The sequence below is a fragment of the Pleurodeles waltl genome, chromosome 5 (genome assembly GCF_031143425.1).
Source record: "Pleurodeles waltl isolate 20211129_DDA chromosome 5, aPleWal1.hap1.20221129, whole genome shotgun sequence".
In the NCBI taxonomy this organism is placed as follows: Eukaryota; Metazoa; Chordata; class Amphibia; order Caudata; family Salamandridae; genus Pleurodeles; species Pleurodeles waltl.
Window position 1 is genome coordinate 895,317,572 of NC_090444.1, and position 16,400 is coordinate 895,333,971.

The 16,400-nt window shown below is 41.9% G+C and overlaps 1 protein-coding gene across 4 annotated transcripts in view; it reads left to right on the forward strand.

Moving 5' to 3' along the window:
• Window positions 1-16,400, forward strand: part of GNPAT (glyceronephosphate O-acyltransferase) — a 443,941-nt gene that overhangs the window by 326,387 nt on the left and 101,154 nt on the right. For all 4 annotated transcript variants that reach the window (XM_069235014.1, XM_069235013.1, XM_069235016.1 and 1 more), the window contains exon 14: window positions 13,918-14,011. In XM_069235014.1, the coding sequence (XP_069091115.1) occupies window positions 13,918-14,011 (94 nt within the window). The remainder of the gene's footprint in view (window positions 1-13,917; window positions 14,012-16,400) is intronic.

Sequence of the window (16,400 nt, forward strand, 5' to 3'; positions counted from 1 at the left end):
TGCTGATCAATGCTTTCACTGTTGTATTCATGACCTCGACTTAGCACACAGGCTGGGGTCCCCTTCCGCCATTGCCTTGTCATGCAAAAGGGACAAGTAAATATCCCTCTTTGGATCTTCACATTTATAGGCATTTAGGTCCATAACTGTTTGTATAGGCCCCTTATTTAACCACAGTGCGAAAGCATGGGCTTCATCAACAACCTCTTCCCCACGTTCTCTTTTTTGGGAATTTTTATCTGTAGACCCCCTGGGCCATACACAGGGTTTGTGGAAGCCCTACCAGAGTTAGTAGCCGGCCACATAACAGAAAGAGCTAATTTTACCTTGCTAGGAGACTTCCACTAGCACTTGGAGGAAACCAATAATCTTGTGATCACAAACTTTCTTCAGTACCTGGGCTGTGTTCTTCTTAGACAAAAGGTTGAATGGGCCACTCATGTGAAAGGTCACCTTTTAGATCCAGTTTTTAGTAGTGAGCCTAGCCTTAAAATTAAAAGCCCTCATGTAAAGCCTGGACCGACCATGCCCTTATCTCATTCTATCTGGAAGGGTTTTCTCCTCCAGTAGGTGCTAAACCTCCTATGAGCCAAGGCCAGAGATGATCTAAACTTAGGAAAAATACCTGGCTATTTACACTTGCCAACACTAGACCGATGTTAGGAAAGGATCCCCGGGATGCTAATGTTTCAGTGAATGGGTGGATCAGTAATTCCCTGGAAGATCTGATCCCTGTTGGTTCTCTGAAGAAGGGCTGTAAAGAAAAATCGGCTCCTTTGTTTAATGAATCTTTAATCTCCCTGAAAAAGGGGTGTAAAAATCTGGAAAGACAGTAAAGACGCAAATACGATCAGACTACAAAACTTGCCTATCAGGCAGCCATCCAGCATTATCACCAAGACATAAAAAGGGTGCAAGCCTCTTATTATGAAGATTTATTGGGCAAGACAGCTAATAGTCCTTAGGTGCTATTTCATATTGTAAAATCTCTCCCTGCTCCCAAAAGAGGAATTCACTCCCCAATCCCACAGAAAGTCACTGCAGTGAGTTAGCAACAGATGTGTTGCGATGCTCGCGCACAGTGCGTGTTTACACTGGGCTCGAGCATCGCTAGGCAACAGGAGTTCGAAGGGAGGTTGAGGAGAAAGACGGTTAAGAGAAAGACGAGCTTCAGATGTCCTGTTATCGGGGTCGTTTTAACGTTGCGAATAAAAGCTTGTAATTCACATGAATGTCGTAACGTTTTCTTCTTAACAAAATTGGCGACGAGCGTATGAGCGACCCCGACGAAGAACCCACACGTCCATCAAGCACATTTCTTCACAGCTGGAGGCAGGATTTCAAGGAAGTTGTATGACTCGATATTTTCCGGCTGTTTTCAACAAGACTTGGGGATTGCTGCAGCGGTAGGATTAATACCTTGTTTATCAGTTGTTTTGTGCCAAGCAAACCTGACTGAAAACGTATACGCGCCGCATTTTGCATTTTGGAATTGTCTGACATTGTCAAGCAAACAAGTCTCTTGTTCTGGTGCGCAAGGCCTGCGCATGTTTGATTTTTTTGATTATTTCATCATTTTTCAAACAGGATTTGCAGTTGCTTAGCGAACTTGGCTGGATGTATTAATATTTTCTCCGTTCCAAGAAAATATTTGTTGTAAAGTTTGTTTCATCATACTTTTTGGTTATGGCTTCTGGAAATGCATGGAATCTTAGCGCTCCTGAGCCATTCTTGCCAAAAGATGGAGAAGCTACTTTAAGATGGGAGGAGTGGCGAGAATATTTTGTAAATTACATTTCTACTTTTGAAGATGAAGAAGATCTTACTCCAGAAAAGAAGAAGAAAATTCTTTTACACTGTTTAGGTGCAAAGGGTCTGAAAAGTTACAACAGTATTAACAAAAAGATTACAGCACCTGACCAAGGAGATGTTTTTAGTCATGCTCTTGAAGATCTTACGGAGTATTTTAGACCTGCCGTGTGCGTAGCTGTTGACCGATTTAAATTTTATCATAGGAAGCAACAATTTGAGGAATCTGTTGATGATTACGTTGCTGCACTCAAGAATTTGGCATTGTAGTGCAAGTTTGGTAATCTTCATGACGAACTCATTAGAGACCAAATTATAATGCACACTGCCAATCCACATATCCAAGAGAAACTTTGGTCTAGAGGGGAAGCACCGTTACGAGAAGTTATTGACATGGTCAAAAGCGCTGAACTCACTGGAAGATGCGCAAAGGCTGTTCTGCGCAGCAAGGAAAAATAATTTTCGAAGTTAGAAGACAATGCTACTATTGCCATAGTCAAGAAAAACAATGAATTATCGTCTAAGAGAGTCCATTCGTATCAAGGGGAGAAAGAGAATTTATTCCTGAAAGACAAAAGATATTGTTTCAGATGTGGCAGCAAATTTCATCTGGCAAATGATAGGAAATGTCCGGCTCGGAATCAGAAGTGCTCAAACTGTGGTGTTTTGGGACATTTTGCTAAAGTGTGTCGCAGAAGAAAATTTGGTGGGGGTGACGCGAGTGTTAAGTGTGTGAGAGAATGTGAAAGTGGGTCATCGGAGGAGTCTGATTCTAATTTATGCATTCTGAATGTTGATGATAAGGTACAGAATGTCAAAAACAACATTAGTAGACCCTTATGCCATGTCACGATTGCTGGCATTGATATTTCGGTTGTTGCGGATTCTGGTTCTCCCTACACTATTCTTAATGAGGAGATTTGGCAACAATATTTTGAACCATTCTTAGGTAATTGTTTTGAAAAAACAGATATTTCTCCAAAAACATTCACGGGTGAACCTGTTAGAATTGTGGGTTACAGAAATTTGCTAATTGAATTTAAACGCAAACAAGCGTACTGCAAGGTATATGTAGCGGTTTCGGGGCCGTCCGTACTGGGTTGGAAGGACCAAGGAAAGCTGGGTATTATTTTGAACCCCAGTAGTAGTACACCGGTGTCTATTGTACAACATACGGAAGATTTCTCAGGAATTATTGCAAAAAAATTCCCCAATGTTTTTTCTGGCCAAATTGGAAAACTAAAGGGTTTCCAACATAAAATACAAATGAAAGATAATGCCACACCTTGTATTCACAAAGTCAGAAACATACCTGTTTCTGTGAGGGACCAAGTAGAAGAAGAACTTAAAAAACTTCAGTCAGACGGCATTATTGAACCCGTGGAATCCGCAGAATGGGTCGCACCTTTAGTTGTAGTTAAAAAAAAAAATGCAAATTTAGACTTTGTGTGGATCTCAGAGATCTTAACGAGAGTATTTTAATTGATCAATTTCCTTTGCCAAAAATAAACGAAATGTTAACTCGCACTAAAGGTATTAGATGGTTTTCTAGTATTCATCTTAAAGCTGCTTACCATCAGGTGCCTTTACATGCAGAGAGTAGCAGTTTAACCACTTTTGTGACACCTTTTGGTTGTTACAGATTTAAAAGAGTACCTTTTGGGTTGGCTTCTGCAGCAGCTATGTTTCAGAGGTTAATGCACAAGGTATTATCGGACATAAAGGATGTACTGATTTTTCAGGACGACATTTTGATAATGGGGAAGGACAGAAATGAACATGATCGTAATCTAGATAATGTTTTGCATAGACTGAGCACACACGGTTTGACAGCAGAAATTGATAAATGTAGATTTGCATTTAACAAAATTAATTATTTAGGTCATGAAATTTCAGATGCTGGTATTAAACCCAAATTGGAATTAGTTAATGCTGTCAAAAATGCCCCAAGACCTCAATCTAAAGATGATTTGCGAGCTTTCTTAGTATTGGCCGAATTTTATGCCAAATTCGTACACAATTTCTCAGAAAAAACATATATTCTGCGTCAACTTCTTAAAACTAATGTTAAGTTTGTTTGGAGTGAGGCATGTGATGAAGCATGTGAGGTAATAAAGAATGATGTGGCTAATGCCCCACCACTTCATGGTTTTGACCCCATGTTGCAAAATGTTGTCACAACGGATGCCAGTTCTAAAGGCATAGGTGCAACGTTATCCCAAATCGATGAAAAGGGAGTTGAATGGACCATAGCTTTTGCCTCGCGTTCGATTACACCGACTGAGGAAAGGTATTCTGTGATTGAGCGTGAGACACTTGCATGTGTTTGGGGTTTGGAACATTTCAGACCGTTCATTTGGGGTTTTCATGTGTTGTTAAGATGTGACCACAAACCGCTCACTAAAGTGTTGACAACTAAAGGGTTAATTTCTGCATCACCACGTATAGCTCGTTTGTCTGTTAGACTTTTAGATTTCAATTACAGTGTACAATATGTTCCGGGAGTCAAAAATGTGTTGGCAGATTTTTTAAGCAGAATGCCTTTACCTGTTGTGAGTGATGAGGAGACTGATATTGAAAATTTTACAGTAGCCAATGTGTTAGCTGATTGTCCAGGTATTACCAAAGAGGACTGGGAACAAGCTCAAGCTCAAGCTCAAGCTCAAGCTCAAGATGACATCTTTGGTGTAGTTAGCAGATATATCAAGAATGGATGGCCTAATAAACATTTGTTAGATCATAGTATGCGTGTGTTTTGGGAACTGAGACATGAACTTTCTCTGGAAGGTGGTCTAATTTTTAGGAATGGCAGGGTTATTCCCCCCACATCTATAAGAAATAGGATTATTGATATATGTCACGAAGGTCATCTTGGCATTGGTAAAACCAAATACAAAATTAAGTGTACTTATTGGTGGCCAGGTTTGGACTCAGACATTGAAAGGAAAGTTAGAGATTGCTGTGCATGTAATTCGTCTGACAAGACTCCGGTAACATTAAGACCACCTCTCCATCCTATTCCGTGTCCAGATGGACCTTGGGAAAGGATAGGCATAGATATTGCAGGGGCAATAATGTACGATGATAAACAAAAATATTTATTAGTTTTGGTTGATCATTTTTCAAAATGGCCAGAGGTTGAGATTGTTAATAGGGCTGATGTGGATTCAGTTGTACACTTCCTGGACAAGGTGTTTCTGAAAGAGGGTTTACCTAAGTGTATAGTAAGTGACAATGGACCTCAATTTATGTCTCGCATTTTCAAAGATTTTGTACAGGGGAAAGGTATTGTACATATTACTACGGCTTTATATCATCCGGCAGGGAACGGTGCTGTGGAGAGATTCAATCGGGTGATCAAGGGCGTCATCCAAATGGCAAATTACAACAATTTGGATTGGAGATGTGAATTAATGCGGAATTTATGGTCATACAGGACGACACCTTGTGTTTCTACGGGGTATTCTCCATTTGTGTTGATAAGAGGGAGAATTCCCACAGGGAAAGATAATGTGGGTTGGAGTTCTGGGGATAAAAAGGCTAATTGGACACTTAAACAGGTTAAACACAACATTAAAAGTTCCCAAGTGCAAAGTAAAATGTACTATGACGCAAAACACAAATGTAAAGACCAAGTCATAAAAGTTGGTGATGTGGTGAGAGTTAAGAAACCAGGTTTCATAAAAAAAGGTAATAATCGATTTTCAGATCCCCTTAAAGTAGATAGAATTTTTTGTAATTCTGCATTATTAAGTGATGGTAAGGTTTGGCACATGTCATCATTGTCCATGTGTAGGAATGTTCATTCTGGGTTGGTTGGGTAGGAAGGAAAAGTTATCAGCCCAGAACGCGAGGTAGGCAAATTTGACTGGTTAGATGATTGGAAGTATACGCCTTCCTATGATCCTGATTATAACTCAAATGTACAGCCTAATGTACCTACTGTTAACAATCATTTTGGTGTGCCTGCAAGGAAAACAAGCAGGTGTGGTCGTTTAGTCAGGACACCAAGCAAATTTCAGGATTATGTTTGTTTTGCGTAATGCTACGAATGTGAATTTATTATTCTGTGAGGGTAAAATTGTTTTTCTTTTTGGAATTGTTTTTTTAATTTTTTTCCTTATTGTTGTATTTTCTGTTTGTTAGGGGGAAGATGTGTTGCGATGCTCGCGCACAGTGCGTGTTTACACTGGGCTCGAGCATCGCTAGGCAACGGGAGTTCGAAGGGAGGTTGAGGAGAAAGACGGTTAAGAGAAAGACGAGCTTCAGATGTCCTGTTATCGGGTTCGTTTTAACATTGCGAATAAAAGCTTGTAATTCACATGAATGTCGTAACGTTTTCTTCTTAACAATATTTCCATAATAAGGTGGCAGATATCTATAATGAATTACAAAAGAGCAGGGTAGCCCTCTACAACAGTCCCAATATTTACCTATTGATGGGAGGGACAGTCTGTCTGCAGAGCTTTCCCTTTACCACAGGAGAAGCATCTCCAGAGTTGTTTGGGAAGGTGAAATCTGGCCTCCCATTATATCCTACCTCTCCTGATATTCTCTTACAAGTGAGCCAAGAAATGTTGCCTATAATCAGGGAACTTTTAAACATCTCAGACTCCACAGGTATGGTCCAAATGAGTAGAAACATGCGGTGGTCAAACCTCTACTTAAATAAATAAATAAAAAAATAACAAATCTTGACCCTGCCTGTCCAGGGAACTCTAGACCTATAACTCTGTTGCAGATGTTTGGGGAAACCTTTAGGGAAACATATCAACCAGCATCTCTCTAGGTATCTAGAGGATAATTTATTTCTGGATGACTGCCAAAATGGATTCTGTCCTAAGCATAGCATGAAGTCGGCACTATTGATAGATACTGAGGAGGTTTAGCAAATCTAGATAAGGGAGGAGCAACTGCCATCATTCTCCTCAATCTGAGTTGACATGGGTGACCACCAGACATTGGCACACAGGTTGAGGGAAATTGGCATAGGAAGTACCACTCTAGATTGGCTTCTGACATTTCTAACAGAAAGATTCCCGCTGTTACTCTTACGTTGTCCCTTTGAAGTGTAGGGTTCTGCACTCAGCCCTACTCTTTTTAATATCTGTGTCAGACCACTGGCCTCTGTTGTCAAGGAATTCGGAGTGTCCATTGTCTCCTATGCGGACGATACGCAGCTTGTTGTCTTTCACACCCCAAATGAGGGTTCTCAGCCCCAGTTAGGCCTGTGCCTGGAGAAAGTGGCCCACTGGAGGGTAAGCTGCTCACTCAAATTAAATGGGGACAAAACTAAACTGTTGGTACTAGGAAATAACCTACCTCCAGTGACGCTGTTGGGTTGGCCAAACAGTCTTGGGACACTACCTGTTCCGTCTTCCCCTATAAAAAGCCTGAGAATATGGTTGTATAGCTTTCCGTCAATGGAAATCCAAGTAAAAAAACTTTCTGGCTGCTGCTTTGCAAGGTTGAGGACCCTGAGGAAAAGTCTGGATCTACTGCCTATCTCTTGCAGAAGAGTGGTAGTCCAGGCATTGATCTCTTCTGACCTGGACTGCAGTAATTCTCTGTATCTCCGCTCCACCAAAGCAGTCCAAAAAAGGTTACAAGTGCTGCAGAACGCTGTTGCCAGAACCATCCTTAAGATCTCTAAAAGGTGCACAGTTAAGAAAGCCTTAACCTTCTTACATTGGCTTCCTGTGGAACATAGAATTAAATTCAGAGTACTATGTATGACTCGTAGGGTAAGAAAGTGGAAGGGCGGGCCCTCATATGATTAGAGCCCTACTGACTGTCTACATTCTGAGTAGGAACTTAAGATCCTCCAACATTGGTTTTCTAACAGTTCTATGCATTCAGAAGGCCAAATGGGGTAGAAGATATTTTTCCTATCTCTCCCCCCAAATTGTGAAATACATTGCCAATCAGTCTGAGAACTGAGTCAGAAGATGGCAAATTCAGGAATGTTTTAAAACCTAGGATTACCCTAATTGACTATGGCCTAACTGCAGATCATTAGGTGCATGTTTCTGACTCACAGCGCTGGGAAGCCCTAGGGTAACTATGCACTTTATGAGTCAAGATGAGATCATGTTGAGTCTCTTGTTACATGCCGATTACAGTTGTTGAGCACTCTTAACAGTCAAATTGCGCAGTGTTGTTCCCTGCACCTCTACAAACTTGGGCAAAGTGGTACTGTCTGCCATATTTTGAACTGAACGTTCCTTGAGCTGGACATCTGTCGAGTGCATGTGCTTCTGCTCCACAGTAGCCCCATGTGAGAGATGTGTTTCTTAGTACATCAGCCTGCTGTTTGGGTGGGTTTCTGCTCCTAATGGTATTAATTGCTTCTTTTTATTTTTATTTTTAAGGTGGCCTGTAGGTTTAGGTAGCTTGACGTTTTTGGTGAGAGCTACTTTTATCTCCTTCACCTTACTGTTGGAAAGCTCATGGGACCTCACAAGAATAATGGAATCTTCAACCTTTATTGCTGGCTTATGTAGGTTTAGCTGTTCCAATATCGACAACTTGCACCCCTGAATAACTTGGGCCTAACTTTTTTGTGCTAGTCGTGTTCTTTACAGGTCCTCACCTTCCTTTTGTTGTGCTGTCTCAATTTGAACCACTTATAGTCTGGATTGAGCTGCTGGTCGAAATGTGCATTGAGGGCTGTAATTGCCATATCATAACGGTGCTCTTCCCTGGTGTTATGAAAATTCAGTGATAGTTCGTACACCTTTTCCCTTGCACAGTGGAGCAAGAGTGAGCACTGTACTGACCCATCTACTTCCCTTGTGATTTGGAAGTAATTATTTAGGTGGCCCACTCATGTCTTCCATGGTGGGTCTACCACCTTACTGAATGGTACCAGCACTCCTACTGATCCATGCATTGTGGCCCTTCCTGGCATGTGTTGTCACACAGTGGGTGCTTGTGCTTTTGACTGATTGCCCATTCTCTCTAGTGCTGGTGTGCTACCTTTTGTGAGATGGTCCCATACCTGTACTCACAGTTTAGCCATTGCTCTGTTTCTTTTTTTTCTCTTCAGTGTTGCCTATGTGTGGCTGATTGTTTTTTTAATTCTTTTTCCCTGTCTTCGCTTTCCAGTGCTTTTTTTTCTTCTTCTTCTAGTAAGCCCGGTGGCATCTGATGGCTGAGTGAGCGTGCTCTGTTTCCCAGTTTTTGGAAAAAGCCTGTGTGTCTTCAGGACTTCTCACTGGTGTTGCTCAGAGCAGTTGTGCCACATATTACCAAGCTTGGCACTACAGAAGGGAGGGATTTACGGCTTGCATGATGGTTTTCTGCGCTGGTGAGTTGGGAGAGTGGCTGGTCCTCCAATGATTTTGGTCACTTGTTGCTCTGGGCCATCCTCGTCACCGTTTTATTGTGTCGTGCCCTAGCGTGAGCAGTACAACAGCAGAAGGACATATACTCTGAGTGAAGAACCACAAGCGGTTCTCGTCTGATTATTTAACCCTTTGACCATGTCCAGCTGTAGGGGATGATGGCCCCTTACGTATAAGCAGTGTGGCTCACTCTACCCCGCACAAGCTTCCCACGCATGTATGCTGCTCACCTGGCTGTTTCGTGTTACAAGTTAGGAGCCACAACCGGTAACCCTCATAATAACCCTCGATATATTTTGCACTATCCTTGATATAGTCACAGTGCTGCAGTGGAAGCTGAACACTGAGTGGACACAAACTGAACCATTCTCCATGTTCAGTGTAACTGGCAAGTAATTTGTATGGGAGCAGTATTTTGATTAACTGCTGATGCTCTGAACTGAATGGCAATTTTTTAAATTGTGGCGGATGTGCTGATAGTACTGCATTTGTGTTAGTTTACCCCCTGTTGAATGAAACTTAGCAGGACTGTTCTTTATTAACTTATATACTTGAATATTTGTGATGAGTCTAAACAGAAGCATTAGTCACCAATTCATCTAAATGTTCATACATTCTGAAATTATTCCTCTTAACAATCATTTAGCATTGGAAGTGTGCACAAAGTTTATTTATTTCCCAGCCTGTTGGTTACTCCTTCAAGAACAAAGAGAGCATAGGATAGTCTTGAAATAAAAAGCAGGTCCATGGAAAAGTTTGTTTTTTCTTTTTTTGTTTTTTCCCCTATCCGTAATATCATCTTACCTGTTAGTATCTGTGGGGCATCTCCGTCCTCCTTCAGGAATTCCTCAATCAAACGGAAAAAGCTCATTTTAAGGAAAACCAACTGGGCCAGAAATTTCACTAATACATCAAAGAACAAGATATCATGGATTGTATTAAGTTTGTTTCTAGAGTGAACGTTTGCTAGACAGCTGTTTTGACCATTACTTAATTCAAAATGGTAAAATATGGGATTTTTTATCACCATCCTACCAGCGTATCTATTTGATTACTCAGTGTCATTATTAAATTGTGTAAGTTTCAGGGTTAACATCCACTACTAGACTGTTACCATTACGATTCTTGTTGGATCCCGTTTAGTGGAACCGATTACACTTCCATTGTACAAGCAAAATTGATTATTACACTTGCTTATTATATTCATGAGTACAATGTAAATTACTAATGAATGAATATATAAATATATAATCAACATAAAGATTGAACTATATTCTTTATACATTAACAAATGTTCTGCATAATTTTCTCTCAGGGGTTTGTGGATCATTTGCATCAAGGGTCATAACCTATTCTCACTGTGGTCTTTTTTTTAAGGAATGCAGCACCTTTTATGGACCAAGGTTTATTTTGTGAAAATAACACAGCACTTCAAATGTATTCTCTTGAATAGAGGGTTACTTCAGTCATTCTTTGTATTTTGTCAATTGAAGGTTAATCCTTAAAGTCTTTTCCAAGACTGATCTGTTCGAAAAACACACCTGAACATTTATTTCTCACTGTTAACTTTCTCCGCAAACTGCTTTTTGCAGGCTGTATGCGTATAAGTGTATATTTGAGCACTCACTATGTTTGTATTACTCTTTCCTAACCCTGGTTATTTTATTACTTTTTACCGTATTCTCTTATAGCTCCTTTTTTGTACTTTCTGCATTTCATATATTCTAACATTAAAACAGGGGCGTCCCCTCCACGTGGGCCGTGGAGTGTCGCCCTGCCAACAAAATGCCCCCATAACAGAAAAATTAAATGGGAATAAACTTTGTTTATTACCATTTTATTTTTCAACGCTCCATCCAGAACGGAGTGTCAGGAGGGGGCGTGGCAATTGCTGCTGAGTGCCATCAGGGAGCTGTGCACGTTTAAAGTGTGAATGTCCCTTTGCCCGGTCGTTTTGCGATGGCCAGCCACACATGCACACTTTAAACATCTTTCACCCAGCTGTCTTAAGACAGCTGGATTAGAGAAGGCACAGGCCTCCAGCGCTGGTGAGCGCTGAGAGAGCCCGGTCCCACCAGTCCTGACGCTGGTTTCATGCTTGTTACCAGCATGAAACCAGCGTCAGGATTGGCTTGTGCAGTTCCCGTGACGACTCATGTCGGAGGTGTGAGAGGACGTGACACGAGGAGAGATCTTCAGCACCCCCCCCCCTCCCAACCCCCACCCTACCGTTGTAACTACGAGCTGGCTGCCACTGCATCAGAGGGGATGCCCTTGGAGAATCAAGTGTTTTGATTGGTTTTTCATAAAAATATCCAGCAGTGATCAGTTGTAACAGGATACAATGAGCCTGTGAAGAATCCGACCCATGAAAGCTATAGATAACTTCAGACGCCTCAGCTGTTCCCTGCACTGTTTATTACTGCATAGCTTGCCGTTGCTTAACTTGATGCCCAATCGACAGCAGTCCTCCTCTTTGCCTCCAACTCTGTTTAACTGGCTCTTGATGGTAATATTCCCAAGATGTAGCCACCACCTAAATCGTGGTTATTACACATAACTTTGTACATATTTTCCCACATCTCACATTTGTATTAGTCTTATTTCCAACTTCGTTTCCTGACAAAAGTTATTTTTTTAAATCGGCTGAGTAGTTTAGAACAGTGGATGGAATAATGCGAGCATTTATTTTGGCAAACTTATAGAGGGACATCAAGTGGCATAGTGTGAAGACCAACATTCTGCCTATTGAAGGAATTCTAGTGACCTTTCCTTAAAAATAATGTGGGCCCTCTGGTAGTAATTGACAGAACTGTGACTGTGTCATAATGGTGCATATCATTGTCTTATTGGCTATTCTTGACATAATTATTACTGTCCCAGGCAGAGTGGCGGTGAAAAATCCAGTCATTTGATCAGCAGCCCTGGTGTTTGTTGATGTAAATATGCATGAATGGCAGACTGCCAGTAGTACACGTGTGCTTGGTGAAAATGAGATGCTGATGTTGAAACATGCATGCTAAGATTAAAATCTCTTATTTGTGTGCGGAAATAATGTCATATTCATAAACCTGACTAGCTTCAGTCTGAGGAAAATTAACTTACGTATGCAGGCTAAAAAATGTGTACTTCACAGACAAGCTGTTTCTATTCTGAAATATGTTTAAAGTAGTTACTTGATGAATAATTCATACTGAGTTTGAGAGGCTGCTGTTCTTTCTGCTTGATAACAAGGGACACTTATTGTTATGGCAGTTATTTTATGTGGTGTTAGGCCTGATCGTGTCAGAATCTTCTAACCTGCCTGCTGTCTGATCCTGTATGTGTTACCTAATTCAGCAGTAGTGTATTTGTTTAAGCCTGTAGAATTTCTCAACAGCCTGTGCTTGAAACATTTATTGTAACTTGATTTTCCGACCCTGCCTTTTCCAAGTATATTCTCTGTCACTGGATAAGATTGAGAATCTACTTGGAACAGACACGGTGGAATAGTGAACCGAAGAAAGATCCTACAGAAATAATGAAAAATGATATGCCATGTGGCATTACAAGATTTTTAAGCTTCCTTTAGAATGTATAGCCGGTCTTTCAGCCAACCTGTAGAGAGATTATGCTACAAAATCTTACAGCTACACCAGGTTACATATGTTGGGACTAATTTAGGGCAGTGTGCTGTTAGTACCTGTATCAAACAATAACATTTTGTTGTCACTTTCTTCACAATCACTTGCTTTTTGTATTCTGTGAATATACATATCGATCTACGCATTTTATTCTCGATCTAGCATGGATAACCTACTCGGTACTACCCAGTGACCATCACACATAAGCTTGTCTCCTCAGCAGTTTATCAGGCTCCCACTTCATCCTCATTCCCTTTATATCAGTGTCCCCAAACATCTGACATTTACTCACTTAACCTGGAAATCATTTTACATATATATTGTGATATCGTCCTACACTATTCATTATTTTTTATCCACTTCTACTGCAGATGACTTCATCAGTTCGAAAACTGGCACTTTATTCTTCATCCAGTGCTATAGGATTAACCTTTGATGTATCTAAATGAGTAGCATTTAAAAACTAATTTTGTTTCCATATGAGGTAATTCCTAAACGGTACACATTCGGGGAGTACAGAGCAGCGCCACACAACCTTTTTTCATAAGCATCATAAAGCACAAATGTTATCTTTGCACTTTTTAATTTACTGGCTTGTTCCAGGTAGTTTCTTTTTTGTCTGTTAGGATTTGTTATAAGTTTGTGTGATACATCATTTGTATTGCTTTTTGTAAAGCACTCAGAAGCAGATGTCCGTTGAAAAATATATACAATTAAAAAATACATACCCAGAGTATTCAACTCTGAAGAGTTCTAGGGGTGTAGGAATGACCGTAAAGTTACGTACATAGTACCTTCATAAATAGCCAATCCCGTACCATTCGTACCCAACATGATTCAAGTATACAGTGTTTCTTGCAGCCACTCATAAATCTTGCATTAGCTCTGCTGCAAAGATGCTGCATTGAATGTGCAACGTTATACCGGTTGGTAGTTCAAGTTATTGAGATAGAGACTATGCCCCTCCACTACAGTAATTTAGCCATAACATTGATATATTGGAATGTCTACGGTTCATTGGGATCAGTTTAGGAGCAGGAGGAAAAGTATTTTTGTGAAAAAACAATTTGTCGTTTTCATAAAACCTTTATTGTACGCTGTTGAATAACTGAAATGATTTTGTTTCGTTTGGATAATAGGTGCCAGTCAGTGTTATGAAGCACTGTCATCCGACTTACAGAGAAACACATTGGCTACTTTAAAAAGACTTCAGATCGTAGAGACCGTCACTTCGTAAGTAACTGAAATGCTTTTCCTTGTTTAGGGCTTCAGTATGACTTCTCCAGTAATCCCAATCTGGCCCGTAACAGAATGTATCTGTGAAACCTGGATCCCAAGATCCCCGGTAATGCTGCAGAGCTGTGGTTGTGCTCCCGGAGATTCCACCTACCAGAAACAGGTGCCAGCTCCTAGTGAAATACTGGGAAATATTAAGAATTTCTAAACGAACTAGAACTACTAATTCACTTGGTGATTGCTTATTTCCACCCACTAGAGTTACCTATACCTCCTGTATCGACAACTCTTGTTGGCACAGCTAAAAGGCACACATTGAGAATCTCATAAAGAGACCCTTAGCGGTTTTATGGCAGAATGCATATTTGATCATAAAATAGATAAATTACCAACCTCTTAGTTTGCCATGAATCCAGGCCGACTCAACACCCACCCACTTCTAACCCCATCCCTACACCTCTCCTTAGGCATCTCTTTTTGGTTGTTCATTTTACGTTTTGGCCTTCGTTGTCCTTACTATTATCCATCTACTTGTGGCACTGTGCAGTCAGTGTTAACACATGAGTTATAACTTAAGTAGGAATTGGAAGTTAAGGATCTTTATTTTCTTTTTTAAGTTGCATGTTCCAGAAATTGAAACATTATTGCTGTAAATATTCTGTTGGACCCAAGAATTGAGTGCGTTACAGGTTCAGTTGCTGTTGTGCTTCATATATGTAAGCCTCATGCTGTGTAGTTGAACTGATGGTGGTGTCTCAATTCTCAGTTTTGGTAATTTTACATTTAAATTCATATGGGGCTTTAAGTAAAAGTTTCACTGGGTCTAACAGTATTTTATGTTTCCCGTTGACAACATGAAACACATTAAGGAACATATCTGATCCTTAAGGCATTGCTTCCAGATATGTATGAATCAATCAATCAAAATATTTGTAAAGCGTGCTACGTACCCGTGAGGGTTTCAAGGCGCTGGGGGGGAGGTTGCTGCTACTGCTCGAAGAGCCAGGTCTTGAAGAGTCTTCTGAAGGAAAGAAGGTCCTGGATCTGTCTTAGGTCAGATGGGAGGGTGTTCCAGGTCTTGGCGGTGAGGTACGAGAACGATCTGCCGCCAGAAGATTTGCGCCGGATGCAGGGGATGGAGGTGAGGGCGAGGTTGGCGGAGCGGAGTTGCCGGGTGGGGGTGTAGAAGCTGAGTCTGTTGTTCAGGTATGTTTGTCCGGTGTTGTGGAGTGCCTTGTGTGCGTGGGTGAGGAGCTTGAAGGTGATCCTCTTGTTGACGGGGAGCCAGTGAAAGTCTCTTAGGTGGGGGGTGATGTGGCTGTGGCGAGGGATGTTGAAGATGAGTCGGGCGGAGGCGTTTTGGATGCGTTGTAGGAGTTTGGATGGGATACCGGCGTAGAGGGCGTTGCTGTAGTCGAGTCTACTGCTGACGAGGGCCTGGGTTACTGTTTTTCTTGTTTCCGTTGGGATCCATTTGTAGATTCTGCGAAGCATGCAGAGGGTGTTGTAGCAGGAGGAGGAGATGGCGCTGAGCTGCTTTGACATGGAGAATGATGAGTCGAGGGTGAAGCCGAGGTTTCGTGCGCTGTCGGTAGGTGTCGGTGGGGGACCCAGCGTGGTCGGCCACCATGAGTTGTCCCAGGCGGAGGGGGTGGGCCCAAGGATGAGGACCTCTGTTTTGTCCGAGTTCAGTTTTAGCCGGCTGACTCTCATCCAGTCGGCAATGGCTTTTAGTCCCTCGTGGAGGTTGGTTTTGGCGGTGTGTGGGTCCTTGGTGAGGGAAAGGATGAGTTGGGTGTCGTCGGCGAAGGAGATGATGTTGAGGTTGTGCTGACGGGCCACTTGTGCGAGGGGGGCCTTGTAGATGTTGAACAGCGTCGGGCTGAGGGATGATCCCTGAGGTACGCCGCAGATGATGTTGAAGGCTTTGGATTGGAACGGGGGAGGCGGACTCTTTGGGTTCTGCCGGCGAGGAAGGATCCAGTCCATTCGAGGGCCTGGTCCTGGATTCCTGCTGCGCGGAGGCGGGTTTTCAGAGTGTGGTGACAAACCATGTCAAAGGCGGCTGATAGATCTGGGAGGATGAGGGCTGATGTTTCTCCATTGTCGAGGTGGCTTCTGATGTCGTCTGTGGTGGCGAGGAGGGCGGTTTCGGTGCTGTGGTTGCGTCTGAAGCCGGACTGGGAGGGGTCGAGGATGTTGTTGTCTTCGAGGTACCGAGTGAGCTGAGTGTTGACGATTTTCTAAATGACCTTTGCCGGGAGCAGGGAGATGGGCCGGACGTTTTTTAGGTCCTTGGGGTCCGCCTTTGGTTTCTTGAGAAGAGCGTTGATTTCGGTGTGTTTCCAGCTTTCCGGGTATCTTGCAGTTTCGAAGGAGATGTTGA